Source organism: Macrotis lagotis, chromosome 6 (assembly GCF_037893015.1).
Source record: "Macrotis lagotis isolate mMagLag1 chromosome 6, bilby.v1.9.chrom.fasta, whole genome shotgun sequence".
Lineage (NCBI taxonomy): Eukaryota > Metazoa > Chordata > Mammalia > Peramelemorphia > Peramelidae > Macrotis > Macrotis lagotis.
The window spans coordinates 162173062-162199514 of NC_133663.1; the positions used below are offsets into that span (position 1 = coordinate 162173062).

Consider the following 26453-nt stretch of genomic DNA (forward strand, 5'->3'; position numbering starts at 1 on the left):
TGATTGGAGCGTTTTCAATTATCATATAGAATTTAAAAAATACATTGAAAAAGCAGACATGATTGGTTCCTAGACATTTAAAATGGCAAAAAAAATTTAAAGAATTGGCTTACTTTACTTCTTCCTTTTTTAACATAATACTGCAGTATCTACTGAAAATATATTTAAAAATAGATATTAATGGAACCTGGTTATAATATTGAGATACTAAAGTTCAACATAAGAGGGAAGTCAGTCATTATGCATTTATTAAACCCTTGTTACTGCTAGATGCTTTGCTGTTGGCTGGGGAATACAAAGAAAGGCAATAGATATCTTCTGCTCTCGAGGAATTCAGTTTAATGGGAGAAACTACATGAAAAGAACTATGTCCAAATAAGATATATGCAGAAGATATATATGTATGTCAGGAAAGACTTCTCTTTTAAGATGGTGAATTAGGTGGAACTTGAAGGAAGCCAGAAGGTGAAAGTGAGGAAGGGAAAAACTTCTAGGCAAGGGACAGAAAATTAAAATTGTCTATGGCAGGAGAAGGAGTGTTTTGTGAAAAATCATCAAGGAAGCCAGTTCATTGTTTTCTAAAGTATATGAGGATAGAAGGGAAAGGGTAAGGTTTAAGGACACTGGAAAGATGTCCAAGCAAGGGCAGAGTGTGAAGGATTTTGAATACCAAATAAGGATTTTATGTTTGATCCTGGAAAGAGCCACTGGGGTTTATTGAGTTGGGAAAAGGGGAGTGGGGGTGGGGATGGTAGAGTGATGGAGTTACATCTTCACTTTAGGAAGATCAATTTGACAACTGATTGGAGAATGGTATGTAATGGGGAGAGATTTGAAGGAGGAAGACCAACCAGTAGGCTTCTTAATAGTCCAGGTAGAAGGTTATGAGGACCTGTACCAGAGGGTCAGGTAAAATCAGCAGAACTTGAAAATAGATTGGATATAGGTATTAAAAGAGAATAAGGAGTCAAGGGTGACTACTAGTTTGTGAGCCTGGGTGAAAGAAGAATTATCTCTCAATAGAAAGTCAGAAGACAGCAGTTTTTGAGTAGAAAGACAATTAGTTCAGTTTTAGACACATAGAGTTTTAAAATATCTATAGGACATGCAGTTCAGGCTGTACAATAGACATTTGGAGATGCAAGATTGGGGGGTAGGAAAGAGGATAGGACAGGAAAAATGAACCTGAGGATCATTTTCATAGAGATGATAATTGAATTGATAAGAGCTGATGAGATCACCATGTAAGGTAGCTTAGAAGAAAAAAAGAAAAGAGCCAAGGACAGAACCTGAGGGACAACCAAGTTTTGTAGGCATGACCTGGATGAAGATCCAACAAAGGAGACAGACTAGGAGTAGGACTTCTCCAGGAAAGAATAATGTCACAGAACCATAAAATGTCCAGGAAGATGGTGATTGACATGCCAAAGGCTGAGAAGAGGTCAAGAAGGATTCATATTGTAAAAAGGTCATTAAATTTGACAATTAAGAGGTTGTCCTTATCAAACTTTGGAGAGAGCAGTTTTAGTTGGATGATAAAATTAGAAGTCAAAATAAGGAGTGTGAAAAGAAAAGAAATGGAGACATTAATTTAAAATGATCTTTTTCTGGTAGCCTTCCTTTATAGAACAATAGCTATTTGAGATGGACAAATGAAGGGAAGGGATTTTGAGGATCTGCCAAAGTCAACCTTTCTACATGCACAGGTGATCCCATTCTATCCCTCCTTCTCCAACAGATTGTCCTCATTTTTTATTTTTACTCTCATTTATCTTCAATCTCTCGTCCTCTATTTCCATATTGTCCATAATCATACTCATATCTTCCCAAACACCTTTTCATCTGAGACAGGGATGAAGAAGGAGATAGTTAAGAAGGCATATGGGTGATGTGAGGACAAAGAAGGAAAAAGCATGAGGTCTCATGGACTGGCCTCATTTTTCCCATTGAGATAAGAGGCAGGATTCTCAATCTTAGAAGGATGGGGGGAAAGGAAAAAGCATGCAGGGTTGAAGAGGAATAACAAGTTTTGGACAAGCTACTAAAATGAGTGAGATAGGAAGTTAATTAGAATGGTGTAAAAATATTTCCTTACTACACAGAGGGTTCAGTTGAGACTATATAAATCTATGTGGTAGACCCAGTCAGTACTGTCTTCTGATTTTCTTCAGCTTTGTTCAGCAGATGAAACAGAAAAAGAACAGTAGAAGTAAGAGCAATAAAAGCCTGGTGGTTGGCAAGGCAAGATCAGTGGTGGGATAGAGGATAGAAGGTAGCAGAGAAGAGAAAGGTGTAGAGTTGAAATGACATACCATGAGGTCAAAATGGAGAAGGAAGAATAATATAACTCCATAAAAGAATGGCTTGAAGAAAAACTAAGGTATGGAAGGAAAAGAGAAAGAAGAAGAAAAAGATTTGAGGTTTTAAAACTAAGGGAAAGGTGGACTGACAATAGATTGCAGTCAGATTCATGACGGTCAAAGCAGTGCATTTGTGGGTGATAGCATGATCAAGGTATGACCTATTTTGTTTATAAAAATGAAATGGTTGGGGCGGCTAGGTGGTGTAGTGGATAAAGCACCAGCCCTGGAGTCAGGAGTACCTGGGTTCAAATCCGGTCTCAGACACTTAATAATTACCTAGCTGTGTGGCCTTGGGCAAGCCACTTAACCCCATTTGCCTTGCAAAAAAAAACCTAAAAAAAATGAAATGGGATGGAGAAGTAAGTCATGATAAATGAATATTGAGGAACTGGGAAGTTTGAGTGTTTTAAGTAATAGCTGTATGTATATCAAAATCCTATGGTAAGGGGCGGCTAGGTGGTGCAGTGGATAAAGCACCGGCCCTGGAGTCAGGAGTACCTGGGTTCAAATCTGGTCTCAGACACTTAATAATTACCTAGCTGTGTGGCCTTGGGCAAGCCACTTAGCCCCATTTTCCTTGCAAAAAAAAAAAACCAAACTAAAAAAAATCCTATGGTAAGAAGGCTAGAGTTGGGAAGGAAAGACTGTGAGCCATGCACTAAATTCATTAAGGAAAAAAGTGGAGTATTTAGAGCTTGGTAGACAAAAAATACCAAAATTCTGATTAGGTGGTGCTTCAAAGTAAAGTGAACCTCAAAGGCGATTGAGTGAAATTCAAAAAAGAGGTTACTAAATGATGTTGGTAAAGGGAGAACCTTGAAGTAGCAATTGAGAGCAAGGAATATTCTAACTCCCCAAATCTGAGCAATGAATTGGGAAGAATGAATTACATTTCAATCATTGCTAGAAAGGGTGCCCAGAGTAGAAGGAGCTAGGTCTCAGAGATAGTACAAAGATGGAAGGAATGAGAAAGGAAAGGATTTAAAAAGAAAGCAAGTTTGTTTTCCATGAAACAGGAATTCTAGAGAACACAATGGAATACTGGGGAATTGAGTTGAAGGAAATGGAAAAAAAGGAATAAAGGTGGAACCACAAATCTATGAATAAAAATAGTAATATCCATTTATATAGTGTTTTAAAGTTTATAAAGTTAGGTAGTGCTAGTATTATTATCCTCACTTAAAAGATGAGGAAACTGAGACAAAATGGTCAAGTGGATTGCCCAAGGTCAAAACCTTCCTCCTGACAACAGTATGGGGGTATGGGGCTGGGGGGAATAAACTAAATAATTTCTCAAGTTTTCTTCTGGTTGAATGACCTTAGTCCATAAGGAAAAAATTTTTTAACCAAATATATTATTTGACTTAATTTACGTGGAACTCCTGGTTAAGAAACTCTCTCTACAAGTGCACACTAATACCTAGTCTGCCACTTTTTAGTCTTAGAAAGTTGTTTTAAACACCAGTTCTTGAGAATTTTAAAAAAGTTTAATTATCTAACTCAGATTCAGAGAGGTAGGACTTGAAAACAGTTCTTCTTGACTTCAAAGCTGGCTTTCCATGTTCCCAAGATCTTGAAAGTGAAGGGAGGATTGGGAATGTGGTGGAAATAGGGAGGACTAGAGTGAAAAGGAACATGACCTACTTTGTCATTGGAGCAACTATGACAATTAGGACTGTATGAAATGTTGATCTTCGTGATTTCAAAGAAATGTGCTTATTGTACAAGGTTGCTCCAAGATGGGGTCATTCATAGTAATTCATGAAGAATGAATCATAGCAAATCAGGAAGAAAAGTCACTCATGTTCTTTATTCTGTCTTTAGTCCACTAGCCACCCTGGTGGTGTGCTCGTCTTCTCTTCTCTCTAATATCTATGATAAAATATACATTTAGAGGATAAAAGGGATTTTCAGAGGAGAGTCTTTTAAGAATTCAGTCCCATCTTATATCTGACTATCAATTCCATATTTTCTCACTTTTTGAAATGTGGTTATTATCATCATCATCACATATATATATATATATGTATATTTATATGTCTGTGTGTGTGTTTGTGTGCTGAGTATTGTGATAAGCTTTAGGGATTCAGGAAAGATAAAAATAAAACAATCTCTGTCCTCAAGCAATGTAGAGGGAGACAGGTTAAATTTAAAAAAAAGGTAAGATAATTTGAGGAAGGGAAAAGACCACATCAGAGGAGATCAAGAGAGGTTTCCTATAGGAATTGTTACTTAAGCTAAACCATAGGAAATTGGCAATTCTGATTTGGAATTTGATGAGACCTAGGTTCAAATTCTGCTTCTGTGACCTTGGAAAATAATTTTACCCCTCTTGAGTTTTTTTTCCCTCATCTGTAAAATAAGGGAAATAATATCTGTTGTATTTATACCTAAAAAAGATTGTTGTAAGGATCAAATATTCTATGTAAAGTTCTTTGTAAAATCCTGAAAGATTTCATATGTGTGCATGTGTATGTATATATATATATGATGTTCTTGAAACCTGCACATATGTTTTTATTCTCATTATTATTCATTTATATTTCCATGCCATATATCATGTTGTATTATATTATCAATTTAAGGTAAAACATTTGTTCTGGGTGGGAATATGAATCCTCCTTAATCACAGTGGCTCTCAGCTCTCCAAACATAAGACCCATATCTAGGCATTAACTTCATAACAGTTATATAATCAAGACAGATGTCCTTATATGGAATTTGAGTAATTAGTAACATACTTTGTTTATAGTTTATGATACTTATATGCCTCATATTTGGCATTATACCATCTTTGTTCTAAGCCCCTATATATGTCCAGGCTAGGGGCAGACCATGTTCACGGGCAGAGTGGATAGCTGGTAATGGCAGACATAAAGAGGACCAGACAAGGGAGAGAAGCAAAATAGGAACTTGGGGAATTGATAAGCAAACATGGACTATGCAAATAGATTTATGTGTGAACTTGACCCTGCAGCCTCTCACCACCAATGCTATACAATAAAAGGAATAAATCTCTCCAAGTCTCCACAGCATTCCTTTGATCTCTCTGATTAAAGAACCTATAAAACAACCAGGAGAAGAGGAAAAAAGCTCCCAGAGCTCCTACTTCACAATTGATGTACCTATTTATCTGAGGCTAAAACTTCCTGAACTTGTAATTGGCAATGAGGGTAGGATTTCTTTGAAACATCCTGCTCCCCTTGATTAGATAAGGACTTATATTTGGCTCCTGTTGGCAGGATTGGAGTCATGACTGATCTGACTTGTATTTGGCATCACAAATAGGAACTGACTTAGATTGACCTTACAATCATATTGCATCATATCATCATCATCATCATCATCATCATCATCATCATCATCATCATTATATAGGAGAAGGTAAAGAGGAAGTATATTCCAGGCTTATTGGTGTCAGACTGCCTGAGCAAAGGCATGAAAATGAGAGATGAAATTTTAATTGAGGGAATGGGTCTGGGTCAATTTGACTGGATTGTTTAGTGTATGAAGGGAAACAATGTGAAACAGGTCTGCAAAAGGTAAGTTGGAGAAAGATTTCATAATACTTCTATGGTAGGAGTAATATCTTAACCTTGTCCTCAGGGTTTCTTTTCTTTAAAAGTATGAAGACATTCGTTGAGCCTTGGGTGGCTTAGAGGACTAAAGATTGAGATAGCTGACATCATTTCTTCATTGCCTAAGTATATAGAGTAGCCATGAGGAGTTTTGAAATTTGGCTAATGGATCACAGTGGGTACTCAGGCAAGGGATCTTCATTCAGATGAATCAACTCAAGGCCACTTCAATGTCTATCCTTGAATTTCTATCTCCTGTTTTGTCTTTGTCCTGTTTTTTTTAGGTTTTTTTTAGGGTCTTTGTCCTGTTTTGACATCTTATTTTATTTCAGTTTCAAACCAAAACTGCCAGGGAACTGGTTCAAGTCAGACTGAGACCAGAATAGCTTAAAATGAGAAAAAACATTTGCATTTCAGCTTAAAAACAAGAGAGGTGCTATGTTTCTTAAGGAAGAGAATGACATGGTCAGTACTGCATGGCAGATTGGTGAGGAAGAGAATAGAAACAGGGAGACTAACAGCAAATACATTAGGATAGGTAAAAGGTGGTGAAGATTTGAACTAAGGTAAAGTAGAGAGAGCAGGATAGATGCAAAAGATGGGTTTTTTTTAAGATAAATGGATGAAATCTGGTAACTGATTAGAAAGGGACAATGAAAGAAAGGAAAAAGACAAAGATGAACCTCAGATTATGAATCCTGGGTGACTAGAACACAAACAAGAAAGTTAAGAATAAAAGTAGGTTTATTTAGAAAGTTAATGAATTCTGTTGGGATATGCCATGTTGGAGAGGTTGATGGGCCCAGCAGCTTGCAATGTGGAGCTAGAGTTCAAGAGAGTGATTAGGGCTGGATAGACATCTTTTGTGAACAGAACTCATTTAAACTGAGAATATGAGTAATAGAGATAATGAGGGAGAGACTTATGGGATGGCCAAATTGGATATCAATGATACACTAAAAAGGGTTAAGGGGATAAATAAGAAGATAATCAAGAAGTATTCATAGAAGCCAAGGGAAGAGAGTATTCATGAAAAGGGAGTTGTTAATTTTTCACATGTTGTACAGATGTCAAGAGATAGAATGAGCATCATAAAAATGTCATTGAATTTAACATTAAACTTAGTATTTTGGAGTGATAAGGTCAGAAACCAGGCTGTATAGTGCTAAGGTTTATGACCAAGGAAGAGATGGAGAACATCATGAAAAAACAAATGAGATAATTTTGATTACATTAAATTAAAAGGCTTTCGTACAGACAAAACCACTGTAACCAAGATCAAAAGAAATGTAGAATATTGGGAAACAATTTTTACAACTGGTATCTCTGACAAAGGACTCAATTCTAAAATATACAGGAAACTGAGTCAAATTTTCAAAATAACAATTCATTCCCCAATTAACAAATGGTCAGAGGATATGCAAAAGCAATTTACAAATGAGGAAATCAAAGCAATCCATAGTCATATGAAAAATTGCTCTAAATCATTATTTATTAGAGAAATCTTTGAGATACCACCTCACACTTCTCAGACTGGCCATTATGACCAGAAAGGATAGTGATCAATGTTAGAAGACTTATGGGAAATATGGGACACTAATGCATTGTTGGTGGAGCTGTGAACTCATCCAACCTTTCTAGAGAGCAATTTGGAATTATGCCCAAAGGGCAACAAAAATGTACATGCCCTTTGATCTAGGAATACCACTACTGGGTCTATATCTGAAGAGATTATGAAAAAAGGGTAAAAATGTCACTTGTACAAAAATTTCATAGCAGCCCTGTTAGTGGTGGCAAAGAATTGGAAATCAAGTGAATGTCCTTCAATTGGGGAATGGCTTAACAAACTGTGGTATATGTATGTTGTGGAACACTATTGTTCTATTAGAAATAAGGAGGGATGGGAATTCAGGGAAACCTGGAGGGATTTGCATGAACTGATATTGAGTGAGATGAGCAGAACCAGAAAAAACACTGTACATCCTAACAGCAACATGGGGGTAGTGATCAACCTTGATGGATTTGCTCATTCCATCAGTGCAACAATCAGGCACAATTTTGAGATATCTGTGATGAAGAATACCATCAGTATCCAGAGAAAGAATTGTGGAGTTTGAACAAAAAGCAAAGACTATTAACTTTAATTTTAAAAAAAGTTATCTTATTATGTAATTTTCTATGTCTACTTTTTTTTCCTCAAGGATATGATTTCTCTCTCATCACATTCAACTCAGATCAATGTATCCCATGGAAACAATGTAAAGACTAGCAGACTGCCTTCTGTGGGGGTGGGGGGGAAGCAAGATTAGGGGAAAAATTGTAAAACTCAAAATAAATAAAAATCTTTCTTAAAACAGATGCTAAAGGAACAGCTAGGTGGAACAGTGGATAGAGCACCGGCCCTGGAGTCAGGAATATCTGGATTCAAATCCAGCCTCAGACACTTAATAATTACCTAGCTGTGTGGCCTTGGGCAAGCCACTTAACCCCATTTGCCTTGCAAAAAGAAAACGATGCTAAGAAATGAGTGGGATGTAAGAAAATTAAAACAATTAGTATATGTGCCTCTGGGATGAACATCTGGCTATATTTGTAAACTGCAATGAAGGACACAATTGATAGTTTGAAGAAAAATACAGAATGATCAAGACAAGTTTTAAAATTCATTATCTCCAAAAACATACTCCCAAATGGGACATTTATACATGACCTACAGTTTTTGCTTCTGTTTCTATATTGCCTCATTCCATATGATACTTTTGGCCCAAGAAACTTTCACCCCTAATCACATTCTCTCATTTCTGGGTAATTGACTTTATCCCTCCAAAATTTCAATCTAGGATTTAATCCCTGCTCTCTACTTGGCCTTTGGGCAGTCACACCAAACTCAACCATCTGCTTACTACAAAATATAGGATGAATTACCTTTCACAAATTCCATCTTTATCTTTCTGATTCTTGGTTGATTTTCAATAGGCCATTATTTGTAATAATTGACTTCTGGTGCCTCACTGTATCTGGGGTATGGAGTTGACTAAAAATTCTAAAATGTTAGATCAGTAAGTTTTAATGTTATATTATTAATAATTCTATCTCCAAAATTATCTTTATGTGTATACACACACACACACACATACAGACACACACAGAGTCCTTTCCATGAGTTCATTGAAGGTGAGGATTGTTTTATTTTTGGTTTTGTATTTTCAGGTCTCCTTTGTAGGATATGACACACAAGGTTAAGGACTGAACTTGTGCTTTCACTGGTATAGGGAATTTCCAGGGAGGTATTTCCAAATACTATGGAATATCATTACTTCCACTGTAATTTTTCATCTTAAGAGAGTTGTCACTTTTTAAGATCACATAGCCAGGTGTCAGGTGTCAGAGCTGAGAAAAATCGCAGATCTTTAATCCAGAAATTTTAATCCAGAAGAAGACAGAAAACACATGTGTCTAGTGCAGTGGTCTCAAAAATGTTTGGATAGTAAACACTATCAATAAAAAACAAAAATCTAAAAACACTTCATTACATGTGATTTATTTCTTAATAATTTTTTGGTTTTGTTTTTGCAAGGCAGTGAGGTTAAGTGACTTGCCTGAGGTCACACAGCTAGGTAATTAATAAGTGTCTGAGGCCAGATTGAATTTAGGTCCTCCTGACTCCAAGGCTGGTGCTCTATCCACTGTTACACCTAGCTGGGCCCAATAAATTATATTCATGTACTAGTAATTATAAATATTCCAAAAAAATAAATACATAAATTTTAAAGTATTAGAAAAAGATGAAACAGTAATTGATTCTAGAATCAATAAAGGATCACTAGAGCTTTTGAATAATCACTTTGACTCTGTGGTGACTCTGTGGAAAATGATTTAAAGTGGCCAAGAGATTTAAGGCAAGGACATCCAATTAAGATTATACATATATATATATATATATATATATATATATATTATTTGTTTATTTTTTCCTCCCACTTCTAGCATCAAATACCAAGTGAGATCTAAAGCTGGTAGGGTGCAAAAGGACTTTTGTCTCCCTAATGAAAGTCAAGATGGCATTACATTAAAAAAATGCATGTATGTGTGTATGCAAGACACTACAAGAAAGCTAATGCTGTAAAGGTAGAATATGCAATGGAGAATAAAGTCTAGGAAGACTGGAAAAGTAGGGAGAGGTCAGGTTTAAAGGACAAGCAGATGATTTTTTATTTGTACCAGTAAATAATAAGGAACCTTTCAAGTTTATTGACTAAGAGCTGGGTAAGAGGGGTGTGGTGGGAATATGTGTGTACTATTGTCAGCTTGTAGTTGAATAGAGGATGGACAAGAGTTGGAAGCAAGGAGATTCTATTACAGAATTCTAAATGTAAGAGGATGAGGATTTCCCCAGAGAGGCTATTGTGTGGTTGAAGAAAAGGAGATGTATAAGAGAAAACTCTGAAAGTGGAAATAACAAGACTCACAAACCTATAGCCAAGCTCACTAACCTATAATTTAATTTCTTCTCTTGCATTTTCTGAAAATTGGGGCAACATTCAGCTTTCTCTATTTGAATGGTACCTCTTACCTGTTTTCTGGGACCTTTCAAATATCAATCACAGTGACTCAGCAATCATCCTACCTTTCAGTACCTGAGTATATAGTTCATCTTGACTAGGAGATATGCATTCATCAAGGACTGCTCAGTGTTCCTTACTATCTCCTTACTTATCTTAGGTATCAGCTCCCTGTCAGTCATTTTTGTTCTGTGTTTTCCAGGGTAAAGGTCTTTTTTTTGGGGGGGGGGGGATCAAAGTGGCAACTAAACAGCTTTGACTCCTTTTTAAAGATGTTATCCTATTAACCCCAAGCAAAGTCTTATCCCTTCTTTGATCCTAACAGAGTAAAGCAAAACAAAAAAATAGCATACTGTGTTGTACTTAGCTTGAAAATGTCAGCTTATTCTGAGCTTTAGTATTCCTGGCACTACTTTGAAAGGTCTGTGATGTGCTTTTCTGTACATTACTTTTTTAAAAAAATATTAAGTCGCTTGGTAAGTTCCCTGTACCATCACATTGATCGCTTCAGACAAATTCCTGATTTCCCCTTATTGGAATTGTTTCCATTTCTGTCTTTAGACTTTTATTCTTGAACATTTGCCATTAGTCCTGGGCTAACTTTTCCCTAATGCATTCTAGCCCATGGGATCCTATCTCATCGTTAGATAAGTGTCTGGGCAGCTAAATAGTGCAGTGGGTAGAGCACTAGCCTTGGATTCTGGTGGACAAGAGTTCAAATCTGGCCTCAGACACTTGCCACTTACTAGCTGTGTGACCTTGGGTAGGTCATTTAACCCTGATTGCCTCAAATCCAGGGCCCTCTCCACTCATCCTGAATCATATCTAGTCCCTGGACCCCAGATGACTCTGGAAGAGATAGTGAGACTGATGACTTAAACAGCATCCCCCTCACTCAAATCTAGTTCACATGCTTGTCATGGCATCACCTCCCTGATGTCATGGTCTTCTTTGAAAATGAAGGACAAACATTAGATAGGTGGTTAATGCAACAGAACACTGGACTTGGAGTCAGATAGAACTGAATTTTAGGCGAAAACAGGTTATATGACTTTTTTTCAACCTTAGTTTCTTCATCTGTAAAATAGTGGCATTAATAGCAACTACCTCATAAGGTTGTTGTAAGGGTAAAAGATATATAAATGATATGCAAAGTAATTTGCAAATTTTAAAACACTATATAAATGCTGACCACTCTAGGTACACATCAGCCTAGACTTGAATTCCCTATAGTTTTCTAATACACACACACACACACACACAGAGACACACGCAAGTTCTCTTTGTTTCTGCCCCAGCAATCAATTCCTCCCTCTTAGTGAGAATTGAATCCATACTAAGATTCCTCTGTTTGTTCCACCATCCTTTCAAAGATGAAATTATGACTGTACAAGTCAGGAAGTTATTAGCTGCTTTGCTTTTGGCAGAGAGAGCTCTCACAAATAACTGGTCCCCCAACACATCTTTATACCAGACTTAGGTTCTGTCTCACAAACTCTTCATCTGTTTTCTCATCTGGGTGGTTGTAGTATTCTCCAGTGGCAAAGTCATTTCTATTTCTCTCTCTGTTGATCTTCACCCAAATACTCCCCATCATGCTTCTCTTCTCTGGTTCCAGGATTTTCTCACATGAATGTACCTTTTCAATATGCATTAACCACTCTACCCTCCCCCATATTCCTTTTACTATCTTGTTTTCTTTTGAACAAGGTAAACCTATCCAGAGAGTCATGACTTAGACATGAATTTCCTCCTACCAAATCTCAGAGATATCTCTAAGGTGGAACTCTAGGTCTAGTTTATAGCCTCAACTTTGGGCATTTTTGTACAGACATTTGAGATCATGGGTTTTTATTATTATTCCCCTGGTAAATCAATGAGTGATTAATGATAATGACAAATTAACATAACTGCATTGATTAAATAAAAATTACTCCTGAATAATATTTAATATGATAATTTAACTATTTGAGAAATGTAATTATATAAGATGTATTAAGGGTTTTTTTCCAACTCCCTAGAAACTAATAGATTAAAGTTGGCTATCAGGTATTCTTATGGCATAATTTATTATTTCAGCATACAAATAATGATTATATTTTCTTGTTTTGTTCCACATTTTAACATAATTTTCAATGAATACCATGCTGAAAAAGGATTACAGACTATTTTATAAATTAGCAGTTAGGAAATTGGGTGTTTTTCAAAATATGTTATTGTTAGTAACTTCATTTTGTAGCAATTTTCACAGTAAACTGGATCTTGAAATCTTTCCTCAGCTAAGCTTACATCTATTTCACTCTAAACCCTGTAATTTAATAGCCATCAAATTTTTACAACTCTGATTTGTCAGTCTACTAAATGCATATTGCATTTATCACCATCCTTCAAGTCAAGTCAATGAGTGCTTAATAATTGTGAACTATGTTAAGTGCTGAGGATATACAGAAAGGCCAAAAAAAAGTCCAGGCTTTCAAAGAGTTCATAGTCCAGTAGAGGAGACAGAATGAAAAAACTATATACAAACAAGATATGGGCAGAACAAATTGGGTGTAGTCTCAAAGGGAAGGCACTAAGAATAAAGGGAAGCCAGAAAAACCAAGAGGAAGAGATAAGGAGGGAAAGAGTTCTAGTTATAGATGACAGTCAGAGTGAAATGCCCTGAGTTGATGGATTGAGTGTCTTGTTATATAGAATAGGAAGGAGGACTTGCCATTGGATTATAGAGTGCATGAACTGAACTGGAGGGTTGGGGATAGGGAGTGTACAATGTAAGAAGAATAGAAAGGTAGAAAGAGATCTTATTATGAAGGGTTTTAAAATCTGGACAGAGGATTTTATATTTGATCCTGGAGGTAATAATCAGAAGCTACTGGAATTTACTGAAGGTTGAGAAGACGCAGCGACATGGTCCTGCTTGTCTTTTATGAAGATTAATTTGATCTTGATGGAGCATAATGGAGCATATTCTAACTCAAACAACCTTTCTGTAGAACTTTCCCACCTCTCCCCTCTAAGATTACCTTCCATCCTCTGAGAGTGGAGGATAGGTTAGAGTGAGAAGAGAGACTTGAGGCTCAGAGAACAACTAGCAGGTATTTACAGTAGTTCAGATATGAGATAATGAGAACTTGAGACAAGGTGTTGTCAATAGTAAGCATATGAGAGAAAGTAGAAATGGCAGGAGAACAGGACAATGAGAAAGAATGAGGAGGAGATGAGGATAGCATCTAAAATGAGAATCTGAGTGACTTGGAAGATGATGGTGCTCTTGATAGTGATAAGAAAGTTTAGAAAAAGTAGATATTTTGGGGAAAAGATAATGTGTTCAGTTTTTCCGGTGGAATCTTTAAGATTTTAAAGAGATCCACAGTTTTAGGCACACAATAAGGAATTGGAAATATGAGACTGGAGCTTGGGATATCCACAGTTAGTAGGCATGACCTGGATGAAAATCCAGCAAAAGAGACTGAGGAGTAGTATAGTCCTTTATTTTATGTTTATAGTCCTTTTATTTATGTTTCTTTGACTTGGAAATCTGTATTGATTTTAGTGGTACTTAATAATCTAAAATATTAACCCACCTATGGAAGGTAAAATAAACTGCATAGATTGCCATAGATTAGAATCCATTGGAGGATACAAAACCAAAAGAAAGGTAGAGAGTGAAGTTTAAAAAGGTAGAAGTAATTACAGAAGAAACATGGTCCCAAATGAAATAATCAGGCATACAGGTGGTAGGATTGGCCTTAAAATGGAGGAAAACCATCTCATACCATAGAACTGGAGATCATATGGAAAGATAACAAGAAATAATGGGATATGGAGTAAGAATTTGAGTAAGCTCATTTCCAGTGGTCTTAATTTTCAATAAAGCATAAATGAATGTTGGGATGGATGAATGAATGGATTGAAAAACAATTATTAAAAACTTTTTAATATTGTAAACACTACATAGACATTTTGGATTCAAATATAAAAATGAGAGTCTCTGCACTCAAGAAGCTTGCATTCTAACAGGGGAAAACACTACGTAAAGTAGCTCAGTTGTGATCTGAATTGCAGATGGAACCATAGAACATCTTATTGCCTGGCCTCTTCAGTAGCAATGATAATATTGATTTGGTTTTTGTTAAGAGAACAAGAAGTGGTTAGGACATAGAAATGGTGGAAGTGTAGATGGTCCAGATGGACCCCAGTGTCTTGGTAGATGGCTAGGTGGAATGTGAAGCATAGTCTAGATATAGCAAGATCAAGTTAATTAAGGAAGTTCAACTTTGGCTAAGCCACTTCAACTCTTGGTTTCCTCATCTTTAAAATGAGAGACTGAACTACTGGACCTCTCAAGCCCCTTTCAGCTCTGAGATAATATAATTCTAAGAGTTTCCTAGTGGTCACAAGATGACCACAAACAAGACTGACAACTTCGAGTAGAAGTTGAATGGCATAAAATTCAAAGGAAAGTTTGCTATATGATGATGACAGAGCAAAGTCAGAAGTGGCAATGGGAATAAGGAGCAACTCACTCTTTTTCTACTCCTATAAATCAGGAAGAATAGATGAAAAAAACATTTAGTCTTGTAAAGAGTTGCCAGAGATGATAATCCTTAAAGAAATGGCAGGTTTCAGTGAATGAGAGAAGGAAGATATACAGTATGACCAAAAATTCTTACTTCAGTTTTAAGCTTTAATAACTAAAACTTTTAGAAATAATCTGTATATGAATAAAAGAACAGATATAAAAGCGTACTTGTAATGCACACAATAGGACACAATAGAGTAGCTAGGGAGGACATCCAGACCTCCCCTAGTAATTTCAAGCTATCAGGGTCAGACATTGAATTTTAGGTACTAGCAAATACGAATCATGACCCAAAAGGATCTCAACTGTCTAGAAAAATGGATTGAATATAATAAAGTAGAATTCAGTGGTCACACAATAGAGGGCTAAACTTATAGTGATTAGTTTTGATGAGTTCAAATTCAGCCTCATAAACTTACCACATGAGTCATTGTGGGCAAGACACTTGCCTCAGTTTACTCATCTATAAACCAGACCTCCCAAAAGTTGTTATAAGGTTAAAATAATATTTGCAAAATGTTTTGCTGACTTTCAAGTGCTATAAATACTGTTTTTAAAAATTATACTTGAGGGGCAGCTAGGTAGCTCAATAGATAGATAGAGCATCAGCCCTGGAGTCAGGAGTACCTGAGTTTAAATCTGGCCTCAGACACTTAATAATTACCTAGCTGTGTGGCCTTGGGCAAGCCACTTAACCCCGTTTGCCTTGCAAAAACCTAAAAAAAATTATACTTGAATTCCAAAAATCACCTGCACAGGTGTAAAATGAGAAGAGCATAGCTGTCAACATAAATACACAAAAACCCAAAGGACTTTAGAGGTCTGAACATTCAATACAGGTCAATAGTATGATATATGAGACTAAAAAGGTCATTTGCACTTGTACAGCATTAATAGAAATGCAATTTCCTGGATAAGAGAAGGTTTATTCTGAGTATACCACAACCAAGTCAGGAAATCTGAAATATGGTATGCTGTGATAGAAATGACATTTATAAGATAACTTTATCAAAGAGGAGCACACCTAAAAAGGTCCAACCAGATTGAGTAGGGAATTTGGAAACCATGCCATGGCAAGCATCAGTGGAAGGATCTAGGGATGCTTAACTTAGAGAAGAGAGATTTAAGAATAATATGAAAAATGATTTCAGATGTTTAAAGTGCTATTGTGGAGCAAAGAGGTTAAACTTGTTCTGCTTAGTCTCCAAGAATTGAACAAAGCTCAATGACCAAAAATTACATAAAGTACATGATGCTTAGGGGGAAGCTTCCAAATGAAAATGATTTACAAGTGGAATGGGCTGCTCTAGGAGTGCTTCAAGTGGATATTGGATGACCCCTTGCCCAGGCTACTATGGAGGATGTTCCAATTCAAGTGTTAGCTAGAATAAATTGTTGAGTTTTTGCAATGCTCTCATTTTTTTCCATTCTGAGATTAAGAGGAAAGGTAATAGATAGGGATGAGCCTGAGATAAGAAAAGGAGATAGTTTGTGCTTAAAACATTAGCTGAAGGGACATCCTAGCCACAAGAGAAGAGACAGAGAAATTAAACAAGAAATTTGCAGAAGTCACAGTCCATTGCCTTGCAAAAACCTTAAAAAAAAGTAACAGTATCCAAATTTCCAAATAATTGTGCTTTCACAAGGATGTGATCTTCAGGTGAATTTTCTTCATCTTTAAAACCTGGGATTAGCCAATTTCTTTTTGTGGGGAAGTAGTATCTTAACTTTTTTAATCTTCAGTAAAGGGGTGAACCTTCAAGATGATTTCCAAAAACTTCCCAATTATGTCAGACTTTTGATAAGATGATCAATTTTCATACAGATTAGGTTATAGTTTGTCATATTTTCTACCAGATTGGGATCTGGGCATAATCAGTACAGCTCTGATACAGAGGCTAGAGCTTTAACCTAGAAATCAGAAAGACTTGGGTTCAGGTCCTGGCTCAGATATATCCCAGCTGTGATACCCTTGGTGAGTCAGTTAAACTGAGTACCTCACATAACTCTCTTAAAATCATAAAAGCCCATCTGAATTGGTAGAGAATTCATTACTGGGAGCTCCCTAGCCTGATGAAATCATAGATACTGTCAAAAATAAGTTATTTTATGATACATACCATAAAAGTTTATCATATGCATAGAATTTTACTACTAAAAAAAACCACAGGCCCTTGGAAGTGAAATGATTTGCTCATGATCACTTGGATAAAAATGGTACCAGATTGAACATTCAAACCAAAGTTCTGTTTTCAGTAAATCAAGTCCTCTTTCCACTATACAACACTCTCATCTGTTAGTGTTGATAATCATGTTTGTCTTCTTGATCCAGCTCACCTTTTAGATAGTGCTAGATTTCCAGAGTTTACTGATTTTTCTCCAAATACAATGAATTTTCTAGGGAGTAACTGAGGTTAAAAATATGACTAAAAAGTGACCAAGAAGACATTTTATTTTCTTTTTTTTAATCTGCAGAATCATATGACCAGAACTATTTTTTAAAGATTAACCAAGTCCTTGTATACAGAATTTATTAGAGAAGAAAGAGACTAAAGTTGAATAGATCAATTTGAAAGCTGTTGCAGTAGTTCATATGAGAATATGAAGTAATGAGGGTCAGACATTGGAAATGGAAAGGAAAGATTGGACCGGAGAAAGTGGAAGGAAAAAATAACCATGACTTGAAAGGTGACTGAATAGGGGACAAAGGAGAGGGAGTCCAAAATGGGTGAGTGGGAGAATGGTAGTGACAATTAAAGTAACGAATCAAGGAGGGACACTGACGTAGGAAGAAGTGGGAAAGTCCAATTTCAGATGGGTTAAATTTCAGGTGCAAATAAAAGTTAAGCTACAAAAGGTAGAAATGCTCTCTTTGTTTATACTGGAACAAAATGAAAATATTTCTCAGCCTTACATGTATGGATTAAAACTTCCCTGAGCTTGGCATACTACAAGGGATATGACTTTGTATGGGAAGATACAGGCATAGAAAAGAGCAATTATGTTTCATGTATCGGTTTCCTGACAACTCACTTCCAGAACCAGATTTTCTACATTCTTTATTTTCATTGTACCCAACAGCCCCTTCCAAAGACATGTCAGGTAGGAGAGAATCCATGTGCACTATGTCCAGGGGGATGATTCATCATATAATAAGCAAATATTGGTGTTACTGATTATTCATTAATGTCTGTCCTTAATGTCTTCTAGTTACATTTAAAGCTGTGTTCTCCCCAGATGATCATGAATGAATGTGCTTATTGATTTACATATTGTTCCCACCACCACCAAAAGAATCTAAACTCCTAGCGATCAAGGACAATTTTGATTGAGTCTTGTATTCTTAGCAACTTTGTATATTTTCTTTTGTACTACACTTTGGACTTCTTGCTTCAGTTTTCTCTTCAGTAGAAAGAATAGCTAGAACTCAGTGGACTCATATCTCTTACAGCTCTAAATCATATAAACCCATGATTTTATTAGTGTAAAGAACTTCCCTTGGTAATTTCTTTGCAATTAATAATCTTAGAGAGTTACCTGGAACACTGAGAAGTTAGATGTCTTACTCAAGGTCACATTATCAATATGGCAGAAGTGAAACTTGAAGGGGTCTTTCTGACTCAAGGGTGACTATCCATAGATTACAGTATGCTTTCTCTAGGCTTTGTACATAGTAAGCACCTAATAAATGCTTGCTGAATTTCATTAGATTCACTGGTACTATATTAACTTGAGATAATTTTTGTTTTGTTTTGTTTATAAGGCAGTAGAGTTAAGTGACTTGCCCAAGTTCACACAGGTAAGTAATCATTAAGGATCTGAGGTTGAACTCAGGTCCTTCTGACTCCAGGGCCGGTGCTGTATCCACTGCATCAACTACCTGCCCCTTTTTGTTTTGTTTTTTTTAAATGAGATGATTTTTTAAAAAATTGATGTGTACTTCTTACTTCCCTAACTATATTGATCAGGAATATCTTGTGCTTTATGTTTCATTGAAATGTGTCTTCAAGGTCTATAGAAGTAATACCATTCTAAGCAAATAGTATAATTTAACAAATATAATTTATCTTATTGGATTCTCAGTAGTAACTAATTTCCATGAAAATTTGAGTCCCTTGAAAATAATGCCAGTACCTATCTTTAAGGAAATTCATATTATATTATGCACAGAGATGACTGAGAAAATGGACAGTTTGGTGAGGAGTCAGATTCTTTTAAATGGTCATTTATGAAGGTATATTTAGTGTTTTCACCTTAAATAGTTATTTCAAAGAGGTAGTGAGGCAAAATAAATAGAAAACCAACGTCATGGTCGGGAAGACCAGACTGCTACCTCAGATACATGTTACCTAGATGACCTCTTGGTGTCTCAGGCACATCTCTAAGTTGCTGAGCAGCTGAAGGTCCACATTTGTAAAGGGATTTAATTGCCTGGTGTAGAGTTTCAATGTCAATGAAGTCACAATCCAAAATTGTTGCACTTCTCTTTCTCATTAGATGATTTTCTGTTGACCAGTGCCAGTAATGCTCTGTATGTATATAGAGCTATAAGGTTTGATACTTTTCCCTACCAAAAAGCAAAAACAAACAAAAAAGAGCAAAACCAGAAACCTATAACCTAGCTAGTTATGTTGGTTATATATAATTGGTTTTATACATATATATATATATATACATAATATATATAGGTTATATATAATCTTATATTGGTAACTCTATTGTATAGATGAGGAATTGGTCCTCAGAGCTATTAAAGGTTTAGCTGGTAGGGCAGCGAGGTGGTACAGTAGATAGGTGACTGAATAGTCAGTAAGACCTGAGTTCTAATCTGGCATTGGTCACCTACTAATAGTGTGATGCTGGACAAGTCACTTCACTCTAATTGCCTCAATTTCCTCATGATAAAATGAATAGATAAAGAAATGGCAAGTTATTCCAATATGTTTGCCAAGAAAAGCCTAAATAGAATCACAGCAAGTCAGATATGATCGAAATAACTGAATAACAACAATTCAGCTAGTAAATTCTGAAGCGGGAATTTGAATCAACTGCCAAATCCAGTGTGCTTTCCAATTCACTGTGCTGACTACTTCAAAAAGCAACAAACTATGCTTGAACATTCTGCCTGTAACCTTAGTTTTTACTCAAAACTTTTCCCTTTTCTTTCATCTACCACTACAAACAAGAATGCCTGCAGTGACTATAACTCATTAACATGCATTTTACTTTTGACTTCTCCCATATTTTTTAAATAAAGAGCTAAAAATAAGAGAAAAAAGATAAAGACACAGAGAATATACAGGTAACATTAGCAGTAGGAAAAAATTGATTAAAAGTATAACTTGTCCAATTTTTCTCCAGAAGAACATGTTGTTCTGTCATTTGTAATATAAAATTCAGAGGGTGAATGTGTTTTTTCCTGAAATGTTAACATTTTTCTTCCCATTGATGTATCCAGAACACCCTGCATTTATATATCTTGCTTTCTTCAGTTTTTGTCTGACGTACATGTGACATTCAGTCATGTTTGCATAATGAAGAACTTTCTATCAACTCTTCTATTTACATGGGTATTTTCTTGCAAATTATTTACTATACTCACTGCTTTCCATTAAATTGTATTTTATTTGAGATTCTTGAAACCTACAAGAGCTTGTTGCAAGATTCTGCTATGTGGGCGGCTAGGTAGCGCAGTGGATAGAGCACTGGCCTTGGAGTCAGGAATACCTGGGTTCAAATCCGACCTCAGACACTTAGTAATTACCTAGCCATGTGGCCTTGGGCAAGTCACTTAACTTCATTGCCTTGAAAAATCTAAAAATAAAAAGATTATGCTATGTGGCATATTTTAGTGTTGTTCTTAGACAATGTGCGCCTACCTATGAGTGGTATCTGTCAAAACTGATCACTTAATCCAGGTCATAGCATCTTTCGATGGAATATTTCTAGAGACTTACTCTATACTGTAAAAGATAATGTTGAAAATTTAAAAAAAAAATATATATATATATATACACACACACACACACATACATATACATATTGCATTATGGATAATTATTTTATACTACACTTAACCTAAACTTTCAGCTATTGAATAGGTTCCACTGCCCATCACAGAACCTAACCAGAAATTAATATATGTGTGTGGCTGATTCTGCAGTATCTGCAAAAATCTATCAACTTTTCAGTTTATCTATATCTCTTATCAGTACGCCATGTTCACTTCAAGAATCACCTAAATAATGCATAATACCCCCAAAGATCAATATTCTTTCTCAGATACTAATTGTTCCTGCCCAATACATTCTACTATAAAAGGCAATATTGCATTTTATTCTTACTGGGAATGAGGAAGGCACATTAGGAAGTGGCATTAACTCCACTGGAAACAGAATTCCACTAATAAATTATGGACCAGTTCAGTATACTAACTAGTATTTACAGGCAAATGCTGTTTTTTTAGGTCCAAACAGATTTTATTCTTCTTAATATTTTTAATACAGATTCAATCAAAAAGATTAGCCATCAAATAGTTACATTAGGGATCAGATCTTAACAACTAAAACTCATCCTATTTTTCCACTCTGGAAATCTATACTTTTTTAATACCAGCATTTTATTCATTTCTCTCAAGTAACTGTGCATGTCATTTTGAATCCTTGGAGAAAAGTATATGTGTGTATAGTTATGTGTGTATACATACATACATTTTCAAATACATATATATATATATATATGCATATAGATCTATATATATATGAAGTATGAATTTTTACACATCAGGATTAATGTGGACTGAGAAGAGTTGAATACTGAACCCTGCTCAGCATTTAAAGCTGCTCATAGATGGAAAAATACTAGCTCCATCTTCCCCCCCCCCCCATATACTGCTACACAGCTCTCACTGGATCTTCTGCATTTCATAAAAGCAGGCTCACTATGTCTGAGTATAGAGTCTGTAATTGTGTAGGGAAGATCAAGCCCAGCAAATTGTAGGCTACCTTAAAGTAACCTATAGATGTTAAAAATTAAACAACTAAAGTTATATATCTACTGTTCCTTTATAGATGATCTACTTTTAATGAGTCTTGTAAACAAAATTATTTCCTTGATGATCAGTGGACAAATAATAATGATTATTAATAATCTAATCATAATACCTGATATGAACATTCATTTTCTAGGAACATCGCTTAAAATGAACTTTTCATTCTGAATAGTTGATGCATAAAAAAAATTGTTATTTAGGAAAATAAAGTTCAAACCTTATTTCATTACAAATTCAATTACTATTCAGGACCCTGCTCATTCACAGCCACCACACAATAGAACAAACTATAGTGTCCAAACTCCCTCGCATATGTGCCTTTAGTAGTTTTACCATTAGGCATTTACAGTCACTGATATCCTTTTCACCATGTCTCATGAAAATCCACATACCTGTTCAAAAATGTTTAGAGAGGTTCCATGTAGCCTGAAAACTATAGAGTAAACACTTAGAAACCTTGTCCTTTTACTAATTTCTCATTTGTTATAATGGAATATCTTTTTTCCTATGCTCCTGTCATTGCTATTTCATTGATGAGGGAAAAAAGCAGACATCTGGTAAATTTGGGTAGTGTAAATAGCTAACCCATAAGACACATAGGATCAGAGAGAGAGAGAGAGAGAGAGAGAGAGAGAGAGAGAGAATCTATGTCTATGTTTATGTCTGAGTCTATGTTTATATCCATCTGTGTGTATGTAAAATTTACAGACCCTATGTTAAGAATCTCACTAGATGATCTATATTGTGTATGTGTATATGTATATGAATATTATGTATGTATAGAGACACACATGTATATATTTTATTATATTTCAAAGTAATTGATTTCTTTTGTAATCCTATGTATTTTAGCTTCTGTGTTAAAAACATTATTCTAAAAAGGGTTCCATGGATTTCATCAAACTGGTAAAGAGATCCATGGCATGAAAAATATTAAGAATTTTTTACCTAATCCATGTGGCAATCTTAATAAGAGTAATAATAATAATAACAAATTTTCATTTATCTGTATAAACATTCCTCTTAGATGCATTATTAGATTGTGTAAATACCATTATTCCCATTTTACAGGTGAGTAAACTGAGGCTCTGAGATGAAGCCCTATGCCCAGGATCTCACAGCTAATGAGAAATATTCCTGAAGTCATAGTTAATTATCTAAACAGGTATACTTTAAGTTCAGTGCCCTTTCTATTGTGCCATGCAATCTCTTATTCTTGATGAGTAGTCACCTAGCCCCACCTAAAACACTTCTAATAATGGTCCAATATGAACTTAAAAGACATCCTAATTCTGACTAGTGTGTGTTTTTAAGCTTCAGTAGTACAAGAACCTGTAATTTCATTGCTGTGACTACTTCTTCCTCTGATTCAGATTGCATCCTCTTAGTAGATTGGTCATGGTATGTTACAATAATCTAAAAAAAAAAATTTAAAGCTGTACAACTCAAGAATTAGAATGTTTCTTAGACAGTAGACAAATAATTCATTACCTGGTTTGTCCTTGAAGCTTTTCCAAATTAATGGCCTCCCAGAACTTGTCTTCCATGGGCATAGCTTTTAATACTCTAAGGTGATTACCCCACCATGATTCATTGAATATTCAGTAAATTTTTACTAAGTCTCTCCCTTGTGCCAGATGTGATACAAGGAGATAGGGGTGTGTACCAAGACAAAAGTTAAACAGTCTATGCCCTCAAGACAATTCTACTGGAAGAGAGAGAAGAAAAATATATATACATATATATATGAAAAATTAAATATACATTTGGAGATTAGAAAAGGGCACTAGAATCTAGGGAGTGGGATGGTAGTAAGAATAGACCCTTCTACAGGAGGAGACACTTAAGTTGAGCTTTAAAAGAAGATAGAGATTCTTTCAAAATGAAAGTGAAGAGGGGGGTGCATTCTAGAAATGGCAAATTATGCGGAAGCATGGTGCACAGTGAACAGTAAGCAGGGCAGTTTGGCTGAAATGAAAAGGAGAATAAAATACAGTAAGCCTGGACAGATAGTTTGGAGAAATTTGTGTTTTATCCCAGGGTAAAGAGAGAAGCCTTGGAGTGGGGCACTAGTTGAAGCACTGCTCCATAAACCAGATGATATTAGTAACTAACATATCTAACATTTTATATTTGCAAAATGCTTCACAAATACTATCTCAGTTAAACAACCCTGGAAGGTAGGTGCTATTATCATTCCCATTTTGTTGTTGTTAAGTCATTTTTTTTTGGTTGTATTCATTTCCACATGACTCCATTTGGAGTTTTTTTGCCAAAGATTCTGGAATGATTTGCCATTTCCTTCCCCAACTCATTTTATAAGTGTGGAAACTGAGGCAAACGGGGTTAAGTGACTTGTCCAGGGTCACACATCTAGAAAGTGTCTGAGTCCACATTTGAATTTAGGTCTGGTTGCCAGATCTAGACAGATTCCTTTCTCCAGCACTATCCATAGTCCCATTTAGCTTTTCTAATCTTTTCATTAAGAAGCAGTGTCATTTCCATTCCTTGTAAAGTTCACCTGGTGTAGGAGCTCTTTTTAGCCCACCTAAACAATTTACTAGGCCATGTTTTCAGAGTGTATCCCAGCAATAAATTCAGAAAGCTTCTACATCTCTCCTCTGACAAGTTTGCAGTTCGATGTTATGCAACCCCAAGAGTACCCTAGGAGAGGTGGGGGTTGTGGTCCTAGGAACATCATAGACTTTGGTATAGCAGCAACACCGAGCTCTTTTTAAAAACTTTAATTTTTTTTAATGTTTCCTTTATAGGGTCGTTGCTCGAGGGAGAATTGCAAGTATCTTCACCCACCGACACATTTAAAAACCCAACTAGAAATTAACGGGAGGAACAATTTGATCCAACAAAAAACTGCAGCAGCAATGCTTGCCCAGCAGATGCAGTTTATGTTTCCTGGAACACCGCTTCATCCAGTTGTGAGTACATTTTATCTAATGATGGGGCTGGTGGTTAAAGTGTGGGAACAATCAAAACCATTTTGATCTAAAATAAAAATATCCTCCCAATGCTGGCTCTTTCATTGGAACCAAAGATAATATAATCTGGTAGCTTCAGAGATAGTACAAAAGGACCATGTATATATTTATCTGGGAACAAATATAATGGCATGATTTGGAAAGGGTGATTCTCTAAATTACAATCAAGAAAGACTTGGATTGTCCATACATCCCATGTGTCAACAGTTAGGAAATGGATCTTCTGTTAATTTATTTTTCCCATGTATTATTTTCCTGTGGTTTAATGGAAAAGTGAGAGTTGGAAGTGGCAGCTTAATGGAGAATCTGGTAAAGCTTATTTCATAAGGATATCTATCCATATGTATTACTGTCATTAACTTCAATCTGTATAAGACAACTTCTTTTCCCTCCATTAATCTTTATACGAAATTAGATTGTAAGCTCCTTGAAAGAACCGGTTCCTCTTTTTGCATCTCCAGTGCTTAGCACAACACCTAACACAATCTAGGTACTTAATAGATGTTTATTGATTGACTTGATTGGGGTTAGCGAAATTGGATTCAAAATATTGTTTTGCTACTTATTAGTTGGTCAAGTCACAACTTTTCTGAACCTTAGCTTAAATTCATAGATTTAGTGCTGGAGGAACCCCCAAAGGCTATCTATCTCAATTTACTTATTTAACAAATGAGAAAATTACATAGAACTTCTAAGTATGAAGCAGAATTTGAAACCAATTTGGTGACTCTAACTCCAGAGCTCTGAACTCTTCTTTTCAGCTAGGAGAGGACTGAATTAAATAAAATGTCTAAATTTAATTTAATTTAAAAAGCTCTAAAGTCTCCATTTACCTAAGACTGATGCTTTGTGGAAAGAATGTCAATATTTGGAATGTTCTTTTGGTAATATCAGAGGCATATGTACAGATGTAAGATAGTAGACCAAAGAAAGAAAACTAAGTTGTGGATTTACCCATAAGAGGTTAAAAAAAAAAGTCACAAAGTCTTCCCTGTCTCTTATACTCCAAACACAATTCCATCTTTCAGGGCTCCTGCTCTGAAGATCTGGTGGGTGAAAAAGTGACCCTAAGGCTGAATTCCTAGGAGTGGGGGATGAAGGGAAGGAAAAGCAGTAAGCTCATAAACACTTATTTTGCAAAATGCATGTTCATCCCCTTTTTTACATAATGTCTGAAAGTACTGATTTTCTCTCAAGAGTTGTCAATTGTTTTCAGGGATGCAAATGAGAGATTGGCAAAGGGAGCATATTTGACTCTAGTAGGTTTGATTCTTGTTTATGAATTGTTCATTTAAAAAGACCAATTTAAAAAAAAAACACT

General features: G+C 35.7%; 1 protein-coding gene across 6 annotated transcripts in view; it reads left to right on the top strand.

The window, feature by feature from the left end:
- Nucleotides 1-26453, top strand: part of MBNL2 (muscleblind like splicing regulator 2) — a 186560-nt gene that overhangs the window by 99071 nt on the left and 61036 nt on the right. For all 6 annotated transcript variants that reach the window (XM_074191919.1, XM_074191918.1, XM_074191922.1 and 3 more), the window contains one exon: nt 24908-25072. In XM_074191919.1, coding sequence (XP_074048020.1) covers nt 24908-25072 — 165 coding nt within the window. The remainder of the gene's footprint in view (nt 1-24907; nt 25073-26453) is intronic.